The sequence below is a fragment of the Ovis canadensis genome, chromosome 18 (assembly GCF_042477335.2).
Source record: "Ovis canadensis isolate MfBH-ARS-UI-01 breed Bighorn chromosome 18, ARS-UI_OviCan_v2, whole genome shotgun sequence".
Classification (NCBI taxonomy): domain Eukaryota; kingdom Metazoa; phylum Chordata; class Mammalia; order Artiodactyla; family Bovidae; genus Ovis; species Ovis canadensis.
In genome coordinates, this window is record NC_091262.1 from 73,782,489 (window position 1) to 73,802,559 (window position 20,071).

Below are 20,071 nucleotides of genomic sequence, written 5' to 3' on the forward strand. Positions count from 1 at the left end.
ATATGTTTTATTAAGATAGTCTCTAGCTATTTAAGCATGGCTGTGTGTATGCTCAGTCATACACGACTCTTTGCAGCCCCACGGACTGTAGCCCATCAGGCTCCTCTGCCCATGGAATTTTTCCAGGCAAGAACGCTGGAGTGGGTAGCCATTTCCTACTCCAGGGGATCTTCCTGATTCAGGGATGGAGCCTGTCTTGCATCTCCAGCATTGGCAGGCGAGTTCCTTACCACTAGCACCACCTGGGAAGCCCCATTTAAACCTTTGCAACTACCATAGCAAGTGAGAAATAATATCCCCATTTCAGGGATGGGGAAATCAAGGTACAAGACCAAGTCTTTCAGTAAAGAGCTGAAAATTCTCCTATGGGAGTGAGGCTCAGAACTTCACCATTAGCGCCTGGCGGATGGGAAACATGGGGCTGCTTGAATTCTGAAAGTGAACCGAGGCACAGTGGCAGGCTCCTTCATGTCTCCCTTGCTGGCTCCTCCTCCTCCCGGGGTTATTTGCATCCACCAGCATCCTTCCCAGCTTCCTCCCTCCAAGGGAAGATTAACTCATAAAACAAAGTGGGTCAAGAATACTACGCAGAGAATTAAAGGCTGGGCCCCTGGTTTGACGCTGATGGTGATAAATGTTGTACCGAAGCCAACTGTCCAAGAAAAGTGCCGGCTGGTGGCTCTGCGTGTGTGAAGGACGAGGTGCTGGTGCTCGGGGAAATCCAGAGTAAACAAAAGCCTCTGTGATGGTGAGCAGGCACTCAGAGAGGAACGTGGCCGAGTAGGGCAGGCATCCAGCCACGTTCCGTGCCAGGCAGAACAAGATCACAGAACACAATTCAGCTGCGGCCCGGCGGGCCACGTCGGAGGAATGTGCCTGACAAATGAGAGAGCGCTCCACCTCCTCTCATTAGACCCAACAATTAACCCATCTGTGTGGGCAGAGTTGTCAGGAATGTCAAAACCCAACCAATTAACAGGGGCAGCGGAATCATGCCTCTGCAAAGAGCTGCAGGAAGGGCCCTGATTCCTGGCCGAGATGCCAAACAAACACGGCCCCTGCCCCGGGAGGCAGGGAGGAGGCGGATGCTACTATTTGCCTGGCCCTCCGAAAACAGAATCACTGGATTGAAAACCACTAGCAAAGTAAACAAGCAGGCCCCGCCTCCTGGCAACCAGCCTGCTCTGTCCTTTCCTGACTTTCAGTTGCTTTCGGCTGACTGTGCCATTGCTCATCCCCAGGCTCAGCCCTTTGTCCTGGTCAACAATCCGCCCCACGCCACAGGGTGGTCTCAAAGGCCCCAGTCCAGAGTGGGCCCTACCATGCTTCTGTGGTCCTGTCCCTACCAACACCAGAGGCCTTGCTAATTAACATATCAGAAGTCAAAACCGGATTTTTAGAGGCAAAGATAGTGGCCTGTTAACTAGCAGAATAAATGAGGGAAAGAACTCTCCTTGGTGAAAGTTGAGATGTTAATAGGACTTCCCTGGTGGTCGATATTCTAGGAATCAGTGAACTAAAATGGACTGGAATGGGTGAATTTAACTCAGATGACCATTATATCTACTACTGTGGGCAGGAATCCCTCAGAAGAAATGGAGTAGCCATCATGGTCAACAAAAGAGTCCAAAATGCAGTATTTGGATGCAATCTCAAAAATGACAGAATGATCTCTGTTCATCTCCAAGGCAAACCATTCAATATCCCGGTAATCCAAGTCTACGCCTCTTGAGAAATCTGTATACAGGTCAGGAAGCAACAGTTAGAACTGGACATGGAACAACAAACAGACTGGTTCCAAATAGGAAAAGGAGTATGTCAAGGCTGTATATTGTCACCCTGCTTATTTAACTTCTATGCAGAGTACATCATGAGAAACGCTGGGCTGGATGAAGCACAAGCTGGAATCAAGATTGCCGGGAGAAATATCAATAACCTCAGATATGCAGATGACACCACCCTTATGGCAGAAAGTGAAGAGGAACTCAAAAGCCTCTTGATGAAAGTGAAACAGGAGAGTGAAAAAGTTGGCTTAAAACTCAACATTCAAAAAATGAAGATCATGGCATCTGGTCCCATCACTTCATGGGAAATAGGAAAACAGTGGAAACAGTGTCAGACTTTATTTTTTGGGGCTCCAAAATCACTGCAGATGGTGACTGCAGCCATGAAATTAAAAGACGCTTGCTCCTTAGAAGAAAAGTTATGATCAACCTAGATAGCATATTCAAAAGCAGAGACATTACTTTGCCGATTAAGGTCCATCTGGTCAAGGCTATGGTTTTTCCAGTAGTCATGTATGGATGTGAGAGTTGGACTGTGAAGAAGGCAGAGCGCCGAAGAACTGATGCTTTTGAATTGTGGTGTTGGAGAAGACTCTTGAGAGTCCCTTGGACTGCAAGGAGATCCAACCAGTCCATTCTCAAGGAGATCAGCCCTGAGATTTCTTTGGAAGGAATGATGCTAAGGCTGAAATTCCAGTACTTTGGCCACCTCATGCAAAGAATTGACTTATTGGAAAAGACTCTGGTGCTGGGAGGGATTGGGGGCAGGAGGAGAAGGGGACGACAAAGGATGAGGTGGCTGGATGGCATCACTGACTCGATGGACGCGAGTCTGAGTGAACTCCGGGAGTTGGTAATGGACAGGGAGGCCTGGCGTGCTGTGATTCATGGGGTCACAAAGAGTCAGACACGATTGAGCGACTGAACTGAACTGAACTGAACTGGTGGTCCAGTGGTTAAGAAACTGTCTGCCAATGCAGGGGACACGGGTTTGATCACTGGTCTGGGAAGATTCCAGACATGCAGCGGGGCAACTAAGCCCATGTACCACAACTGCTGAAGCCTGTGTGCCCCAGAGCCCATGCCTGGCAACGGGAGAAGCCCACGTACCTGGAGAAAGCCCATGAGCAGCAGTGAAGACCCGGGGCAGCCAGAAGTAAATAAATAAATGAAAGTAATACATACAGTATTTCCAGTGGACTGAGATGCAGCTTCCCCAAATTCACCTGTTGAAGCCCTAGCTCTCAAAGTGATGATATCTGGAGGGGGGGCCTTTGGGAAGTAATCAGGATCAGAGGAAGTCATGAGGGTGGGGTCCTCACGATGGGATCAGTGCCTCTATAAGAATAGATATCAGAGGGCTTGCAGACGCCTCCCTCCCCACTGTGTGAGGACACAGAGGGAAGGCAGATGTCTGCAAGTCAGGAAGAGACTCCCCAGTTCAGTTCAGTTCATTCGCTCAGTCGTGTCCGACTCTTTGCGACCCCATGAATCGCAGCACGCCAGGCCTCCCTGTTCATCACCAACTCCCGGAGTTCACTCAAACTCACGTCCATTGAGTCGGTGATGCCATCCAGCCATCTCATCCTTGGTCGTCCCCTTCTCCTCCTGCCCCCAATCCCTCCCAGCATCAGAGTCTTTTCCAATGAGTCAGCTCTTCGCATGAGGTGGCCAAAGTACTGGAGTTTCAGCTTCAGCATCGTTCCTTCCTCAGTGGGAACCAAATCTGCTGACACCTTGAGTTCCACCCTCCCAGTCTCCAGAACTGTGAGAAAGAAATTCCTGCTTTTAAAGCTGCCCTGCCTATGGTGTTCTTTTCTGTCTGGCCCAAGCAGGCTAAGACAATATCCCAGGGACCGTGCCTGCCCTGAGAATAGGCCTGGCCCTCTAGGGATCCCTGCACAGCTCTCGTCACCGGGGTAGGAGGATTTCAGTTGCCTCCTCAGAGTGGCTTTCTCATCTGCCTTGAACACAAGGCGAGGCTTTCATCAAATGTACAGAGAGCAGGTGACTAGGAGGCATCCGGGTCACCAAGAACCTCAGGGCTACTGGACATGCAACGTCCCCCACCCCGCATAGGATGGGGCCAGAGTGTTCTCCTTTTTTCTGGGGCTGGAAGGCCTGGTATGGAGTATGCCTAGGAGGCTGATGTCAGGGAATGTGGGAAGGCTACTCCCTATTTTACTAATGAAGAACCTTGTAAAGGTGTTGCAAAAATTTGCCCCTCTCTGTCTTCTGAAGTTCACGGCACCATCTAGAATCCAATGGAGACTATGGCTGTTCTCTCCAGCAAAGGGCACATTCACACGACAGCTTGACTATAACCTCAGAGGCTCTGCAGGGGCCGGCCCTGGCCCCTCCCCATCCAGCACCTTTCAACCTTCTACAGCCTGCTCTGGGACAGACAAGAAACAGCTCCACGTCTGCCATCCCCATCCCAACCCCCTTCCAAGAGCTACCTGGGCTTCCATGAGTCACAACAGAGCTCCCAAACTTCTGACATCCAGAAAGAGAAAATCAAGCATCTGTGAGTTTCAGCCAACAGCCCAAAAGTCCAAACCAAACTGCTTTCTTTCATGGGGTCCAATCATCCTGCCACGTGCCCCCCAACCCCCAGTTTCCACATCAAGGTCAGAATTCATCAGCTCATCTGGCAACTCCAAGGGCTTCAGCCAGGGCGGCAGCTCTCCCTGCGCCACCCCAACCTCATCCTTAAAAGGCAGAGCCCCCACACTCCTAGCCCAGGAGGCTTCCAGCTGGGCTCTGCCTTGGGAAAACCCTTAGGAAAAAACCTGCTCCCTCATCCAGGAGCTCGAAACCTCCCGCGTAACCACTGCTTCCGCTTTCTGAGCCTGACCCACAAGAGTTCCAGCTGCCCCCCTCCACTCTCCTCTCATGGGCACAGGTGCAGCGGCTCATCCAGGACCCGGGGCTCCACCAACGGAGGAGCCCACGTAGGAAGTCGCCAGGACTTCTAGTTCTTTCTAAGGCCCAGTGGTATCCAACCCTTAAATTGTTTAAAAATATATATATTTTTATTAAAGTATAGTTGATTTACAATTTTTTGTTCATCTCTGCTCTACAGCAAAGTGATTCAGTTATACAGGCACATACCTTCTCTTTCACGTTCTTTTCCATTACGGTTTATCACAGGATATTGAATATAGTTCCCTGTGTTATACAATAGGACCTTGCTGTTTATCTGTGGATTATTTTTTAAGTTAAAAAAAGGGGTCCCAGTCACACACACTTTCTCTATTTGCGACATAAGGAGACAGGGAGGATAAAGTGAGGTCAAAGACATGAAGGGACTTAGAAAAGGAAGTGGTCGCCAATAAGAGCTGTGATTTCTATGATTTGATTTGATTTTTTGGATCCGATGGAGGGAGAATCCCCTGGAGGGACGATGAGAACCTCTGAGGTGATCATTTTTCAGAATTGGTGCTCATGGGTGCCCCAAGTATGTCCCTTACACACACACGTGCACACACACATACACAAAGCCACTTTCCGCTTCCTGCATGAGTAGCTCTCTGTTGATTGACACAAGAACCTGTTTCCTGTAAAGTCACAGCAAGGAGGCCATGCGCAGGCATCTCCCCTTGCTTGGGCCCACGGGGCAGTCCTGAAGAGAGAATTGCTGTTAAGCGGGCTCCAGTCACTTGGATGTGGAGAGGGAGGGCCAGCTGGTAACATTTCCTAGAGACAAGCTCCACCCACCTGCCTGTCCTCCAAGCCTCCAAGCTGCAGGGGCGGGGGTTCTCATTCATTGAGTGAATGGCTCCCAGCACCTGCTGTATGGCAGACACCATTGTTGTGGCTATTTTTTTTATCATAGCTACTGAGAGCAGATGTCATCCTTTATCCTGGGAAAATGATCTCCAGTCTTTAAAGAGCTCAGATGCACACTCATTCAGGGTGAGCGGCCCTGGGGCCACACAGCTGGGAAGCAGCAGAGGCTGCCTGGAACCCAGGTCCCTCCCCAAACATTCAGAGGCTAGCATCCTATTCCTGCTTGTGGATTCCCAGATCTGGGCTTATTATAGAACCGTCTCCCATAACTTGAAGGACCCAGGAGACTTCCAGCTCCAGCAACACAGGAGACTAGAACCCTGAATACCCTTCTACCACAGCCAGCCAGAAATGCTGGATAAAATGTAGCAGGCATGTTTCAAATGCAGAACCACATACACATACACACCACACACGCCAAGGTAAGCAGTTTCCTATGGACCAGATGCAAAGGTGCTACAGAAAACAGGTTACTAAACTCACAAGTGTGCTTGACATCTCCTTGGTTGCTCAGGTTGTGGGAAGAGGTTAGACTCTGGCTCCCAGAGGGTGGAGACCACTGCACAAAGGCAGAACCCTCAAGGGGCTCCCCCTCTGTCAAAGGGTGAACTAGAGAAAGAAACCTTCCCACCAGCACAATCCAGGAAAGAAGCACATGTCTTTCAGCCTGGGCTCTGTCTAAGAAAACAAATGAAGAAACATTCACCTTTCAGAGTATGTAGCCAGGAGCCTCTGCACCATTTTGGCTGGGGCTTCGAGTGCAGAGAACCCACTTGATTTAGGAACCCCCAAGACAACTTAATGACATGAAAACAGAAATCCTGAAGGTAAATTCCCACAGCACCCTGGCTGGAACAAACACAAGTTCTCTGAGTGCCAGGCCCAGCCACAGGGTTCTGCAGATAGGGTTCAAATAGGACGAGCTCACGGCTCAGAATTACGAAGCCCCCACAGAAACAATCCACCATGTTAGGAGACCAGACAGACAGAAGCATCGGGCCTGGAACTTCAGCCACCGGAGCAGCCTGATGACTGTAAAATATGCATGCTTAGAATGCCTAGGGATAGCATCCTTATCTGGGTGAAGTGCAAAGTTTAAAGGAAAAAGGACAATGGAACAAAGAACAGACATAATACAAAACCAAACAGAATTTCTCGAAACAAAATTGAACATAATAACTCAATGGACGGTTTAAACCAAGGCAAGAATGAGGTGAGACCAGTCCAAGTTCGATGCATGAAACAGGGCACTTGAAGCCGGTTCGCTGGGACAACCCTGAGGGATGGGATGGGGAGGGAGGGGGATGCGAGGTTCAGAATGGGGGACACATGTACATCCATGGCTGATTCATCCCAATGTATGGCAAAAACCACTACAATATTGTAAAGTAATTAGCCTCCAATTAAAATTAAAACTAATTTTTTTAAAAAAAGAATGAGATGAGAGATAGGGACACAGAGTGAACAGAGGGGTTGTGGGAAGGGCAAGAGAGAGCAAAGAGGAAGGACTAAAGTACAAGAGGAGAGAGGGAGGAAGAGGAGAGGAGAGTCAGGCAGAAGTGAAGCTCACGGTCCATCAGCCAGTCAGTCAACACCCACATACTAAGTACCCACATGTGTATTGCTGCTGCTGCTGATGTGTATTAAGCATGAGCAACACTGGCCATCTGGATGGTAGATAATGTGTCAGTGGGCGGATGGATGGTAGAGGGCTGGGTGGATGGGTAGGTGGAAGACTGATGGGTAGGTAGCTACAAAATGCTTGAGTGGGTGGGTGAAGAGACAGCTGACAAGTAGACAGAAGGGAGGTGAGTGAAGGGTGGACAGTGGGCGGTGGAGAAATGGATGAGTACATGAGTGCGTAAAGAGGACAAGGGTGGGTTGATGAGCAGGTGAATGAATAGACGCGTGAGTGATTAAGTGGATGTACAGAGAGAATAGGAGATCTGGTTAGGTTGATGGGGAGGCAGACGGACGAGTTTGTAAACTGATGGGCGAAAAGAAGGGTGGGTAGATGGAAGGTTGGGTAGGTAAGTAGATGCAGTGGTGAGTGGGTAAACAGTGAATGGGAGCTTTGGGAGTTTAGTGGGGAGATAGGTGGTGAGTAGATAATCATGGATAGGAGGGTAGGGAGATGGATGGATGGGAGGTGGTGGGTTGATGGTAGACGGTGGATAGACAGATGGATAGATGTTTAGAGAGCAAATGAGTGGCTGGACGAGTAGATGGGATAAAGGCATGGATGGGTGAAGACAGCCCGTCACCCACCTGGGCTTTCGCCTTCACGGCGTCATACTCAGCCTTCATCTGCTGCTGGGCATCTTCGTCCACGCTGGGGTCCCCGATCCTATTGAACAGGGAGGCCGCCTCCTCCAGCAGCCGGTCCAGGAGCACTGCCTGGTGGTCCGCGTTGTTCAGCAGCACCTGGGCGTGGCTCAGCTGCCACTGCTTCTCCTTCAGGCTGGGCTGCAGCTCCACGGGGGGCGCGAGCGCCACCGTCATCTTCTGGAACCAGCGGTAGAATTCATCCCGGGCCAGCAGGTACTCGCTCCAGTGCAGCCACACCCACTCGATGCGGCTGCGGGTGGAAGCCACGGGCACGGTGAGCACCCCCCACCTGGCTCAGGGCGGAGAGCCCGTACCACTGCCCCCTCCCCGGTACAGTGGGTGGCGGGCACAAGGACACCCTCTCAGGCCTCACCCCAGTCCTACTAGACAAGACCCTCCTGTCTGAGAAGTAAGCCCCATGGGGCTGGCCATCGGGGTAGTTCGGATTCCAGACCTGCTCTGAGAACCCCGGCCTGCTGATGCCCTTGGCCACCAGAACCCCAAATCCTAGCCCGAAACTCCCATTAGAGAGGCACAGTGTCCTCCAGTCACTCTCTCTGGTGTTTGGACTTCGCACATAGCCACCCTGTCTCTTACTACATGGGTGCCCACTAGCTGTCCCAAGAAGGCTGCCATGGGGAGTGTGTATATATCATCATTTGCAGAGGAAACAGAATCTATGGGCTCATCACTGCTCAGTGTGGGACAGAGGGCTGGGGGCCTATGTGTGGCTCCCAGGCATGTCACGAACTCTGCCTCACCCGGCCTCTGCACCCGCCTCAGTTTCCCATCTGTAACATGGAGATGGTGCAGCCAACATCCAGCCACTTTGTCTGGAATTCCAATGAAAGAGCTTGAAAAGCAGAAAGCACGATGCAAGTCCTGCCAGTCCACTCATTCTGATTTTATTAAGATGGAGAGGAGGCTGGTAGCTTCTGCCCATCAAAGACTTCCTGTATGCCGAGGGCTGCATCTGACTCTTGACATTTGTATCTCCTGCCATCCTCCTAATAACTTTCTTTAAGAAACACTTAATGACCATCTCCTTCTCCAGGGGATCTTCTTGACCCGGGGATCAAACCCGGGTTTTCCACATTGCGGGCAGACGCTTTACCATCTGAGCCACCAGGGAATTCCTCAATGATATCCATTGTCCAGATGAGACACTCAAGGCTCAGAGAGGTCAAGTAGCTTTCCTGAGGCCACACAGCAAGTAACCAGCGGAGCAAAAAGCAATCTCAGGGCAGAGCCCACCACCACCAGGCTCCCTGGTACAAAGAGAAAATCTAGACTAAAGTGCTAACAAGGCGACAGGGCTTCTTCCCCCTGGGGCCATTCAGCCCCTTCTGCTGGAGGGTGCACACAAGGCAAGCCTCCTAGGAACTAATTGTGGGCAAAACGCGATGGGCTCCCGCTGCCTATTATTATCCTTAAGCTCGATTATTAGAAAGAGGCAGGTAGGCTGGCTGACATCCCAAGAGAGCATCCTGTTCCCAGCCATCCCTGGACTGAGAGCTGTCGCTTGGGCAGGGAGCCCCAGGCCAGCACAGTGGTGGGCATGGCGGGCCGGCAGCAGGCCTGCAGATGAAGACCTGGCAGGGTCCCCGGCCGCCCTACCTGTGACAGTGGGTCATGTAGGTGACCGTCTCCTCCCACTGGGCCTTGATGTCTCTCAGCCGAGCCAGGATCTCGGGCTTCTGGTCCTCGTGGCAGCATGCCAGAAGGGCTTCGGCGGCCTGCAGCACCACATCCACCTTCACGCGGCCCTCTGGCTCCAGCTGGCATATTTTCTGTCGTGGACACGAAACCAGTAGTTGGACAACACGACAACAGCCAGAGCCTTGAGAAGATGGTGACATGATGCAGAAAGAGGCAGGACATGGAGACCAGAGGAGCTGGGGTTCGAATCACAGCCCCTGCCTCTTCTCCCTTGACCTCGGGCATTCTGCCGAGGGGCCTCACAGCCCCTGCCCCTTCTCCCGTGACCTCGGGCATTCTGCCGAGGGGCCTGGGGTGGAAGCGAGCCTTGATGGAGATAAATTAGCACAGAACCGGCCAAAGCATTCCAATGATAGGAGTCCTCTCCCTTCCAAGGCTGGCCTGTTTCCAGCTGTGTAAATCCAGATAAGTGTCACTGTCTCCCTGAACTTGCTTTTCTTGTCTGTAAAGTGGGAGTATAGTCGTACTCAGCTCTCAGAATTTTTTTTTTTTTTCAGACTTCACTGAGAAAATGCACCCGAAGTGCATGTCCCAGGATGCACGGCCGTGAGAATCTGCCTCTCGGGTCTACTGCCCAGAGCAGGCTTGGCCAGGGCCCCTTGCTGAGACTCCAGAATTATCTCTGACTTTAGAGCTGGCACCAAGGCCTCAATCCCTCAGCTGCTGCCACGAGTGGCCACAAATAGGAACGTGAGGGCAGCTCTGTCCCTAGGGGACCCTGGGCTCCTCGGATGGGTTCAGGATGCCCCACGGCCTTACCAAACTCCCTTAGACTCGCAGGGCAGCCTAAGAAGCTCCTGTCCTCCTGGACTCGGGGTCAGATCTGCACTGGACTGACCTGGTCCCTCCCAGCCTCCCGGGTTCCTGCCTCATTTTCTCTCACAGATGATTCCCTCTTAAACTTCTTGCACATTTAATGTCATCTCGGCCTTGGCTTTTTTGGAGGACTAAGGCTGACACACAACGTCTAGCAAATAGTACAACTCTGATCAGCATCAGCTACTGTCATTACTCATTGTTATTATTCCAGCTCTTTGGCAAATAAAGCTTGGCCTCTGTAGTCAAAATACAACTGGATTCCAATTCTACGGCTACCTGTGTGACCTTTGGTACGTAAATTCTCCAGGGTTGTGAAATGCGGGAAGACAGTGGTTACGCCACCCAGGGTTATGGTAACCTGTGTGATCGGAGAGCCATTAGCACATGGCCTGACCCACACGGGATACTCCATCACTCCACAGTTGTTCACTGTTATTACTGCCTTTTACCTGCCTTTTGATTGTATGTACTGACAGCACAGCATTTGCCTAAAGCTCCAGCTGTTCCCAGCCTGTCTCCCTGAGGCTCGTAACTGGATTTCTCAGTCTGATGGCCCAGTGGGCTGGCCCATCTGAGCCCTCTGTGTGGGTGGGGTTGGGGAGGGCCTCCTGCCCTGTGCCATGCTGCCCCACTGATAGCCGTGAGGCCCCAGGCAGGTCACTCAATCACTCCGAGACGGTGATAACAACACCATGCTTTGTCCACTTCATAGGCCTATAAAATTACTTTTTAAAAATACTATTAATTAGATCATTGACATGTGAGTATACTTTATGAACCGTTGAACAATTATGAGAAGACTCTTGAGAGTCCCTTGGACAGCAAAGAGATCAAACCAGTCAATCCTAAAGGAAATCAATCCTGAATGTTCACTGGAAGGACTGATGCTGAAGCTGAACCTCCAGTCCTTTGGCCAAAGAGCCTGATGCTGGGAAAAATTGAAGACGGAAGGAGAAGGGGACCACAGAGGATGAGATGGTTGGATGGCATCACTGACTCGATGGACATGTGTTTGAGCAAGCTTCAGGAGATGGTGGAGGACAGGGAGGCCTGGTGTACTGCAGTCCATGGGATCGCAAAGAGTCAGACACGACTGAGTGACTGAATTGAATTATGCAGACCCTCCCCCAACATGTGCAAATGGGCAATGATTCCAATCCTTTTTTGTTACTTCATATGAGACTTCCCTGATAAACTCAGTTGGTAAAGAATCCGCCTGCGATGCAGGAGACCCCGGTTCGATCCCTGGGTTGGGAAGATCCGCTGCAGAAGGGAAAGGCTACCCACTCCAGTATTCTGGCCTAGAGAATTCCATGGACTGTATAGTCCATGGGGTCACCAAGAGTCGGACACGACTGAGCGACTTTCACATGAGAATGGTTAACGACGATGATGATGACAATGATGAGAGTATAGAGGGCCTCCCCGCCTACATGTATTAGCAAAGAATGAGATTAAACAAGCTCCTTCCAAGGGCTGTGTCTGTGTGCTCTGAGTGGGGTGGGGTTGGGATCTGCAGGGTGAAGAATGGGGAGATTCCTCAAGAGAAGGAAAGAGCTTATGTTTGGGGTTTAGGAGCCAGGCTGAGCAGCAGGATTTGCAGGACTCCAGAAGGTAATGGGGGCAGCAAAGACCCAACAGGGACTCCCAAGTCCCGCTTAGTAGAGAACAGCAAAGGGGAAGACAAAGACACCACAGTGACTGGTGGCTACTGAGGATACAGGGCCACCATGGAATGTTCTGGACTAAGTAAGATCATCACCCAACCCCTGCACAGAACATTTCACACCACTCGGGAGCAGGGGTCCCACAGGATGGCGGAGGATGAGTATCTTGTCAACCAGGGAGATCTATTTCGACTAGAAATAATAATAATAATAATTAAGAATTTGATATTTCTGTGCTGAGGGGCAACTGAGCCCATGGGCCGCAACTACCAAGTCCTGCACACTCTAGACCGGAATTTTGCGACAAGAGAATCCACCACAGTGAGAAGACCAAGCACTGCAGTGAAGTGCTCACCGCATCTAGAGAAAGACCACGTGCAGCAATGAAGGCCCAGCACAGCCAAAAATAAATTAGAAAAAAAGGGAATCTGATGTTTCTGACACCCAGGGCTGTGGAGACCGCACGTCCACTCCCAAGCTGGCAAGATGGGCACCACAGTGATTCCAGCTTTAAGCAGGGATACTGGGGACCTGCAGACACTTCGGCTTCGCAGAACCATCTCTGCAGCACCTTGTGAGGCCCCCTCTAGAGCTGCTGCCCAATTTAAGCTCAGTCAGAACCCAGCTCTGTGAATGAAGAGAGCCAGCAGCTTGGGGAAGAAGCGAAGTTCAATCTCTGCCACACCAGAAGGAACGAGCCAAGCCTGGAAAGGCCCCGTGAGGTCAAGGGCCCCTCCCCCAAAGTCCAGTGCCCCGAAGGTGTGATCTGCCCCAGGCCTCTGGACCTTTGCCCTCTGATTCCTGGCCAGGGAGGTACAGGCTGGATCAGGTGGACGTGGGAGACCTCAAGATTCACTGCCCTTTGCAGGGGGGTTTGCCTGTTGCCTCCTGCCAAAGAGAGTGGAGCTGGTCACAAAGGCCGGCAGCTCACAAGCCCCACCTGGCCTGACACAGAAACCTCTGCTTCCAAATTGGAATATCAGCCAGAGGCAGGTCTGCTGAGGGCCTGGGGCCAGGGGACCAGAGGCTGGGGCTGAGCTGACAAACAACTTTTGAGAAGCAGATTCCACCTCCTTCTCTGCCCAGTGATTCTGCTCTTGGGCTGTTGTGGGGTTCTTCTACAGCCTGTCCCCAGCAAGGACGAAGTCCAGAAGAGCTTGGCAAGAGACTCAAGCCAGCTGGGAAGGCGTCACAAAACTGCAACCACAAAGTAATTCTGATTCAAAGGAGCCAGGTGAGGGCAACAGTTAGGTGGGGTTGGGTGGAGGGAAAAGCTCAGTGAGAGGAGAAGCAGGTCAGGAAAGCTGGGGGAATGTAGTGAGGGCTTTTCCTCTATGCAGTCAAGGCCAGATGGGCACTCCTCTGGGTACTAATGCTGAGTACTGTGCTGGGTGCTATGCTGAGTACTATGATGGGCACTCTCCTGAGTACTGTGCTGAGTACTATGGTGGGTACTATGCTAAGTTCTATGTTGAGTACTATGATGGGTACTATACTGAGTACTGTGCTGGGTTCTAGAATCTGGGATGAAAATAAACACGGCCCAATGCTTGCGGGCTGTGTTGGGGTCCATAGACAAGAGCACAGATGACTATAAAAGAGCCATAAGAGGCCACAAAATCGGAGCTCCAAGGAGGGGTGTGGGCAATCCAAGAAGCCCTCAAGAGGAGGCAGCACTGTCACCGAGCCTCAGTGCTGTACAGACATGTGAGATGGGGGCTCCAGCAAAGCTGGAAACACACGGCACGTTCAGGGCATCAGACTTTTGGAAGCCAAGTCCTAAGAGATGTGGCAGCTCTCTGACCATTAAGGGGCCTGGAAACCAGTTAGGAAGCAGCCTGGCTGAGGCCCCAAGTGCAGGGCCAAGGAGGCTGGGAACCAGAGGGTGAAGAGACAAGACGCAGTGGCCTAGGAGACCAGCCCCGGAGGTACGGGGCGAGGCCTGGGAGAGTCCATAGACAGTGTCCCTGCACTGAAGCCGTGAGGGACACTTCCTGCCCTGGGCCGGCTCTGCCAGCATGCCCTGCCCTTCGCCAAGTGTGCCAGTAAGCTATTGGCCTTGGTCCTTCCTCTCTGCTGCAAGGCGATAACTAGCACTCTCCCAGGAGCTAAGCTGAAGCCCAGGGGGCAACGGAAACTCTCCACGGGTGCTGTGGCCACAGCGGGAATTCAATGCCAGACCTGCCCGCCCCAGACCCCAAGCTCTCCCCCTTCCCCAGACTCCTCCATTCCCTCCCCCTGCATCCCCCAACCTGGCTCACTGCTCCTCATTCAAGCCTCAGCAGTGCTGTCACTTATCCCCCGAGGCCCCTGACCTGCTAGCCTGGGGGACACCAGCTTGTCCCAGGAGCAGCCAGTCTCTTCCACAGAAGATGCCCACCTCCGTGAGGGACTGGCAGGCTTCCGCAGCCCCTCTGCACAGAGGAGGGCACCCCACAGCCCTCAGCACACAGGAGGGCATGGGACCTACTCCTGGCCACACAGCTACTAAGCTTCAGAGCTGGACTGAAACTCGCATCTGGTCACTCTCCAGACAGGCACCGGGGACGCGCATGGCTGAGCGGGTGGAGGGAAGGCACCCAGGCCCCAGGCCGAGGGCCCACGGACTGCAGGCGGGGAAGGTACTGCTGCTCCCTTTCCCCAGAAGGCAGGAGTGAAATGTTTTCTTTCTGCAAAATCGATGTTGAAACATCGAAGCATACAGAAAACCAGCGGGTCTGAGCCCCGTGGGCGAGCACAGGGTGGGGCGCCCAGGATGCAGCTCCCTCCTCCTAGGCTCCTGGCCCAACGCTCAGGGTTTCATCCGATGGAAATGCTCCTGAGGCTTCCAGGGCCCGTTCTCTTGCCCTTGCCAACAGCCCTTCCTTAAGGATCGCCTTGCCTTCACCTAACTAAGCCTGACCCACCACCACGGGGTACTGAGCTGCCCCCAGACCATGCAAGGTGCGAAGGGATAGTGTGCTAAGACAGCAAGCGCCGTGCAGGGCTGTTCGCAGACAGGGAGCACCAGGAGCTGGAACTGGGGCTGGGGGAGGGGACCAGAAAAGACTCGTGGGCAAAGTGGCAGGCGTTTCTTTCCACATTGCACACTCAGACCCAAATGAAGGGCATTCCAAGTAGCGGCAACAGCATGCACAAAGGCTTGGTGACAGGGAATCTCGGTTTCCTGCCAATAGGAGAGGATGTGTGCCCGGCAGGTGGGCCGGCAGGGGAAGCCGAGGCTAGAGAATAGGGTCGTGTAGATAGATGGTGGAGGACTTTTGACGTCAGGTGAAGCTGGCTTTTCTCTGGTGGGCAATGGGGAGCCACGGAATGTTGTAGAGGAGAATAGTGTCATGAACCCATGTTAGGGATGTACCTCTTCCATACTTGTGAGGCTGCCAGATTACATGTATACCTGTCCCTGTTAGGCCATAAACCCAAGCACAGCATGTGCTGCACCCCTTCCACTGGTCCAAGCTCCTACATGGAGATGGCCAGTGATGCTCTGAACTCAGCCCTGGGTCCAAGCCCCGACAAGATCGACTCCTTTCATTCTGGCCCATCGCTGTGTCTAGGGACCCATTTCATTATTGAAAAGTGGGGACACTACATCACCATCTCAGGGCTTCTGGGAAACTGAAGATGAAAGCAGACAGCACAGGCTCGAGCACTTAATAGCAGCTGAATGAACGTCACTGCCCTTCTCCCACTGACCTGGCAGAGGCACCCATTTGATAAGCGACGATTGGTGACAATGATAACGATGACAAAGGCCAAGACTGACAAGGGAAGGGATTTTGGCTGCCAACTCCTCTCCCGACCAGGCTTGGCCCCTCCCTTCAACCCTGGCCTTCCCAGTCTCTGCCTTGTGCCAGGTGGTGGGTAGAGCCGGACTCCAGCCAGAGAAGAGCCAAGGCAGGGACCTCAGGCACAGGGAAGCAAAGGTAGGGTGGAAAGCAGGCCTGGCACCAGCTAGGGGCAGAGACCACCTGGCTGCATGGGGCCTCCTGGCAGGACAGGCGAGCCAGAGAGTGGCCTCTGGAGCCTTACAATGAAAGCGTGATCCTAGGACCCACGGCAGGAGCATGTCAGAAATGTCACGTCCACCTCCTGGCTGAGAACCTACAATTACACCCCAGAGACTCCAAGACAGCAGAGCTTGAGAAACACTGGTCTGTCCACTTCTGCCATGCAACAGCTGGGGAGTAACTTGAGGCCTGAGACGGACGGACAAGGCCAAGGCCGCAGGGTTATCGAGGCCGCAGGGTTATCCAGGCCACGGCCTCCGCATACCTCGGTCTCCCGCAGCCTGGCCTCCAGCGCCGTGCGGGGCCCCTGGGTGTTGTCATTGATCTGCAGCCGCTCCTGCACAGCCCTCATCCACTGGCGGGCGTCCTCCACGCTCCTGTCGAAGCCCTCCTGGGGCTGCTGAGTCATGGCACCTGCAGGGGCTGAAAGACAGGACCATGTGAGATCGGACAGACAGGTGAGAATGCCTGGGGGCAGGGTGGGGGGGACAGGGAGGCAGGGGAGAAGGGGGTGCTGTGGAGGGCCCCCCGGCTAGCTTATGGGCGGTGGGCGAGGATAAGGGAGGCTGACCCTGGGGGTGGGCCCAGACCCCCAACCCCCAACCCCCAACCCCTTCCTGATGCTCTGATGCTTGACTTGACACAGCCAGAGGCAATTGTGTTTGTCAAAGAGCCACAGGACTGGAAACGGCCTGAGAAGGAAAAACAGGTCTGGCCTCTCGGGGTGAGGGGCGGGGAGGGGCGCTGGGCAGGGAGAGCGGGCTCAGGGTGTTGGGTTGGCAAAGACTCTTTGTCCTAACTTCCCTGCGCCCCTCTGATGCTACCGTGGGACTCGGGAGCCACTCTCTTCTCTTTGGTTGGAAATCCCTTCAAAAGCCGGTCCTAAAACACGCACAGGCTGAGATGTCTGTGATAGATACTGAATCTTGATAGGAATGGAACAAAACCTTCAAACTGAAAAAACACAATTTTTTGGCATCGGCCAGGCTGATGCCAGCCCCTAAACCTCAGCTGGAATGAACATCTCAGGCTGGGGAACCCCTGCAAGCCTGGTGTCTTGTGACTTCTACTGTTTCACCAACCTGGGTCCCAGGCAGATACTGGCTAAGCGCTTCCACTGACCTACATACCACCTGGGATTTCCCCAGGGGCTCAGTGGTAAAGAATCTGCCTGCCAGTGCCAGAGACACAGGAGATGAAGGTTCAATCGCTGGGTCGGGAAGATCCCCTGGAGGCGGGCACAGCAACCCACTCCAGTATGCTTCCCTGGAAAATCCCATGGACAGAGGAGCCTGACGGGCTACAGTCCGTGGGATCACAGAAAGTCAGGCACGATTCAGGCTCACTTGACCACAAAACAGCATACACGACCTACACCTGGCAGCCACTGAGAACCCACTGACTTTGCCTTTGAGCTGAAACCCAGTGCCTTCGGGGACACCCACCCCTAGGCAGAGGTCTTCCCTGCTAAACCAATCCCTTTGCCATCCTGCCCCCTCCTCTCTTACCTTCGAACTATGGATACAAAGTTTCAGATTTTTCTTCTGTAATTTTCTTAAAATCCCATTAAGCCCAGGAAAAACTCTTCTGTGTTTCAGTTCTAGTTGTCTGCTTATGGCAACTATAACCCACTTCGGATTAGTTATTTATATCTGCATCTTAGGTGAAAGGATTGTGTCTAGCTTATCCTCCACTCTCCCACAATGCCTTGCACAGAGTAAAGCCTCCATCAATATTGAAATAGCCCTGCCTTGGTATAAACTGTCATGCGCCCCACACCAACCACAGTATTTGTTAAAATGGCCAGACAAAACTAGGAACAACCCAGATGCCCAGCAATAGGAATAATTAAGGGAAGCAAGACATACTTGTACTTCAGAATATTATGCAGCCAACAAAAAGTAAGCTTGAAATGAGTTTGTGATGGAGAGTGCTTAGGCTCTAATAATAATACAAAAAAATGCAACAAAATTTATCTTTAACAACCTTGGCTCAAAGGGCTTCCCAGGTGGCACTAGTGGTAAGGAACTTGCCTCCCAATGCAGGAGACACAGGAGATGTGGGTTCAGGCCCTGGGTCGGGAAGATCCCCTGGAGGAGGAAATGGCAACCCACTCCAGTATCCTCGCCTGGGTTATCCCATGGACAGAGGTGCCTTTCGGGCGATCGTCCATGGGGTTGCAAAGAGTCAGGCATGACTGAGCCCTGGCTCTACAGCTAATAAAAACGAAGGGACTTCCCTGGTGGTCCTTGCTTCCACTGCAGGGAGCATGCGTTTGATCCCTGGTTTCAGAACTAAAATCCCACATGCTGCATGGTGTGGCTAACAAAGTAAACAATAACAATAAACAAAAAGACCAAAACCACAAAAAAGTATGCCTAGAAAAGGTTGGTAAGTCTCATCATTACACAGCCCATTCCCTGGTGGTCCAGTGGTTAGGACACCACACTTCCACCACAGTGGGTGGGGATCAATCCCTGGTCAGGGAACTAAGATCCCCAAAGCCTCACAGTGCAGCTCAAACAAACAGACAAAAAACAGTGTCCACATGATGAACTGGAGAGAGGGGTGTGGGCAAGTGGCAGAAGCCACATCCCACGTGACTTCAGGCCTCTTTGCTCCCGGCATGCTGTCCGTGGAGGCCATGTGGTTAAGGACCATTGTCTGGTTGGTGGAATCACAGCTGGACATTTTTCTGTTTCCTTATTTTTCTTCTCAGGCACTTTGTGAATTTTCCAGAAAGGGCAATCATTAAAATGAAAAAAAGAAATTCCTTAACATTGGCTGAATTGTTTGTTGTTTCTCAATCATCAGTCGGTTGTTCAACAGAGGTTAACTGGGAATCTGGGCATCCTGCCCCACCCTGGCCCTGCACGGGGAGCTCTGCCATCAGACGGCGAGATGCACACTGGACAAGGGGAAGGCAGTGGGGGACCCAGGGTGGGCTTCCCTCTGAGCTCCCCAGAGTTCAGTCTCTCAACCTGTTGTTTCTCCTTCAGAGCTGTTTTGATGTTTTTCTAATAGCTTAATATGTTCCCTGCAGCCACCCCCTGCCTCTGAAAGCTTCCTTTGAAAAGCACATTAGAATGTGCAGGCGTTTAAATTGGTTCATTGTGGCTTTAATCTCTCGTCTGATGTGTGACTTGACTGGCTTCCAAAAGCTCAGCTTTTATGTGTTTATAAAGCGATGAATGGGAGGAGCAGAAGCAAGCTCCCAGAGTTTCAGATGACAAGGCACGGGGAAGCTCTAAGCACCAAAAGGCATCGTGGTTTTGGAGACTCCTTCCAGCTGGAAATGCCTACGGCCTGGGAGGCGTGGTGGTTTGGAGACCCGGAAACATGTCGCATAGGACACTAGGGATCCAGCAGGGTGGGGCGGGGAGCAGAGGGGCCCCAGACCCACGAATCAGTCTCAGAGGCGGGCTTCTAACCTCGGATGGGGGACCACTAATGGTAAGCTTGGTGAAGTTGCAGGCAGAGTTCAAGAGACCAGGGTCTGTTGGCCGGTTTTGCCAAACCACTTCATTCCAGGTCAATGAAACACAGGAATTAAGCACATGCTCCTAGCTAGGCTTGATGCTACAACTTCGGGAGCAAATAAGTGGGCACCATCCCTGCCCCAGGAAGTTTCCAGAAGAAAAGCTACATTTGAACATGTGTAAGGGCTGCAGCCAGGTTGAGGATTTGAGGGGAGAGGGATGGACTGTTACTGTACACCCCTTCTCATAATAAAGGCTTTAAATGCTGAGACTAAAAGCTAGGATTACAAGGAAACCAATCATATTAAAACATAGTCAACAAACTACTAAAAATCAGGAATTTCCTGGCAGTCCAGTGGTTAGGACTCCACGCGTTCACTGTTGAGGGCCTGGGTTCAGTCCCTGGTTGGGGAACTAAGATCCCTCAAGCTGAGCAGTGCAGCCAAAATAATAAATAAATTAAATAGATAAAC

At 52.2% G+C, this 20,071-nt stretch overlaps 1 protein-coding gene across 4 annotated transcripts in view; it reads right to left on the reverse strand.

The window, feature by feature from the left end:
- Positions 1-20,071, reverse strand: part of SYNE3 (spectrin repeat containing nuclear envelope family member 3) — a 102,828-nt gene that overhangs the window by 44,259 nt on the left and 38,498 nt on the right. For all 4 annotated transcript variants that reach the window (XR_011250274.1, XM_069559394.1, XM_069559396.1 and 1 more), the window contains exons 2-4: positions 16,385-16,542; positions 9,522-9,694; positions 7,845-8,154 (exon numbers count right to left, since the gene is read on the reverse strand). Coding sequence is in view for 3 of the 4 variants with exons in the window: in XM_069559394.1 (XP_069415495.1) it covers positions 7,845-8,154; positions 9,522-9,694; positions 16,385-16,528 (627 nt within the window). In the remaining variant the exon portion in view is untranslated. The remainder of the gene's footprint in view (positions 1-7,844; positions 8,155-9,521; positions 9,695-16,384; positions 16,543-20,071) is intronic.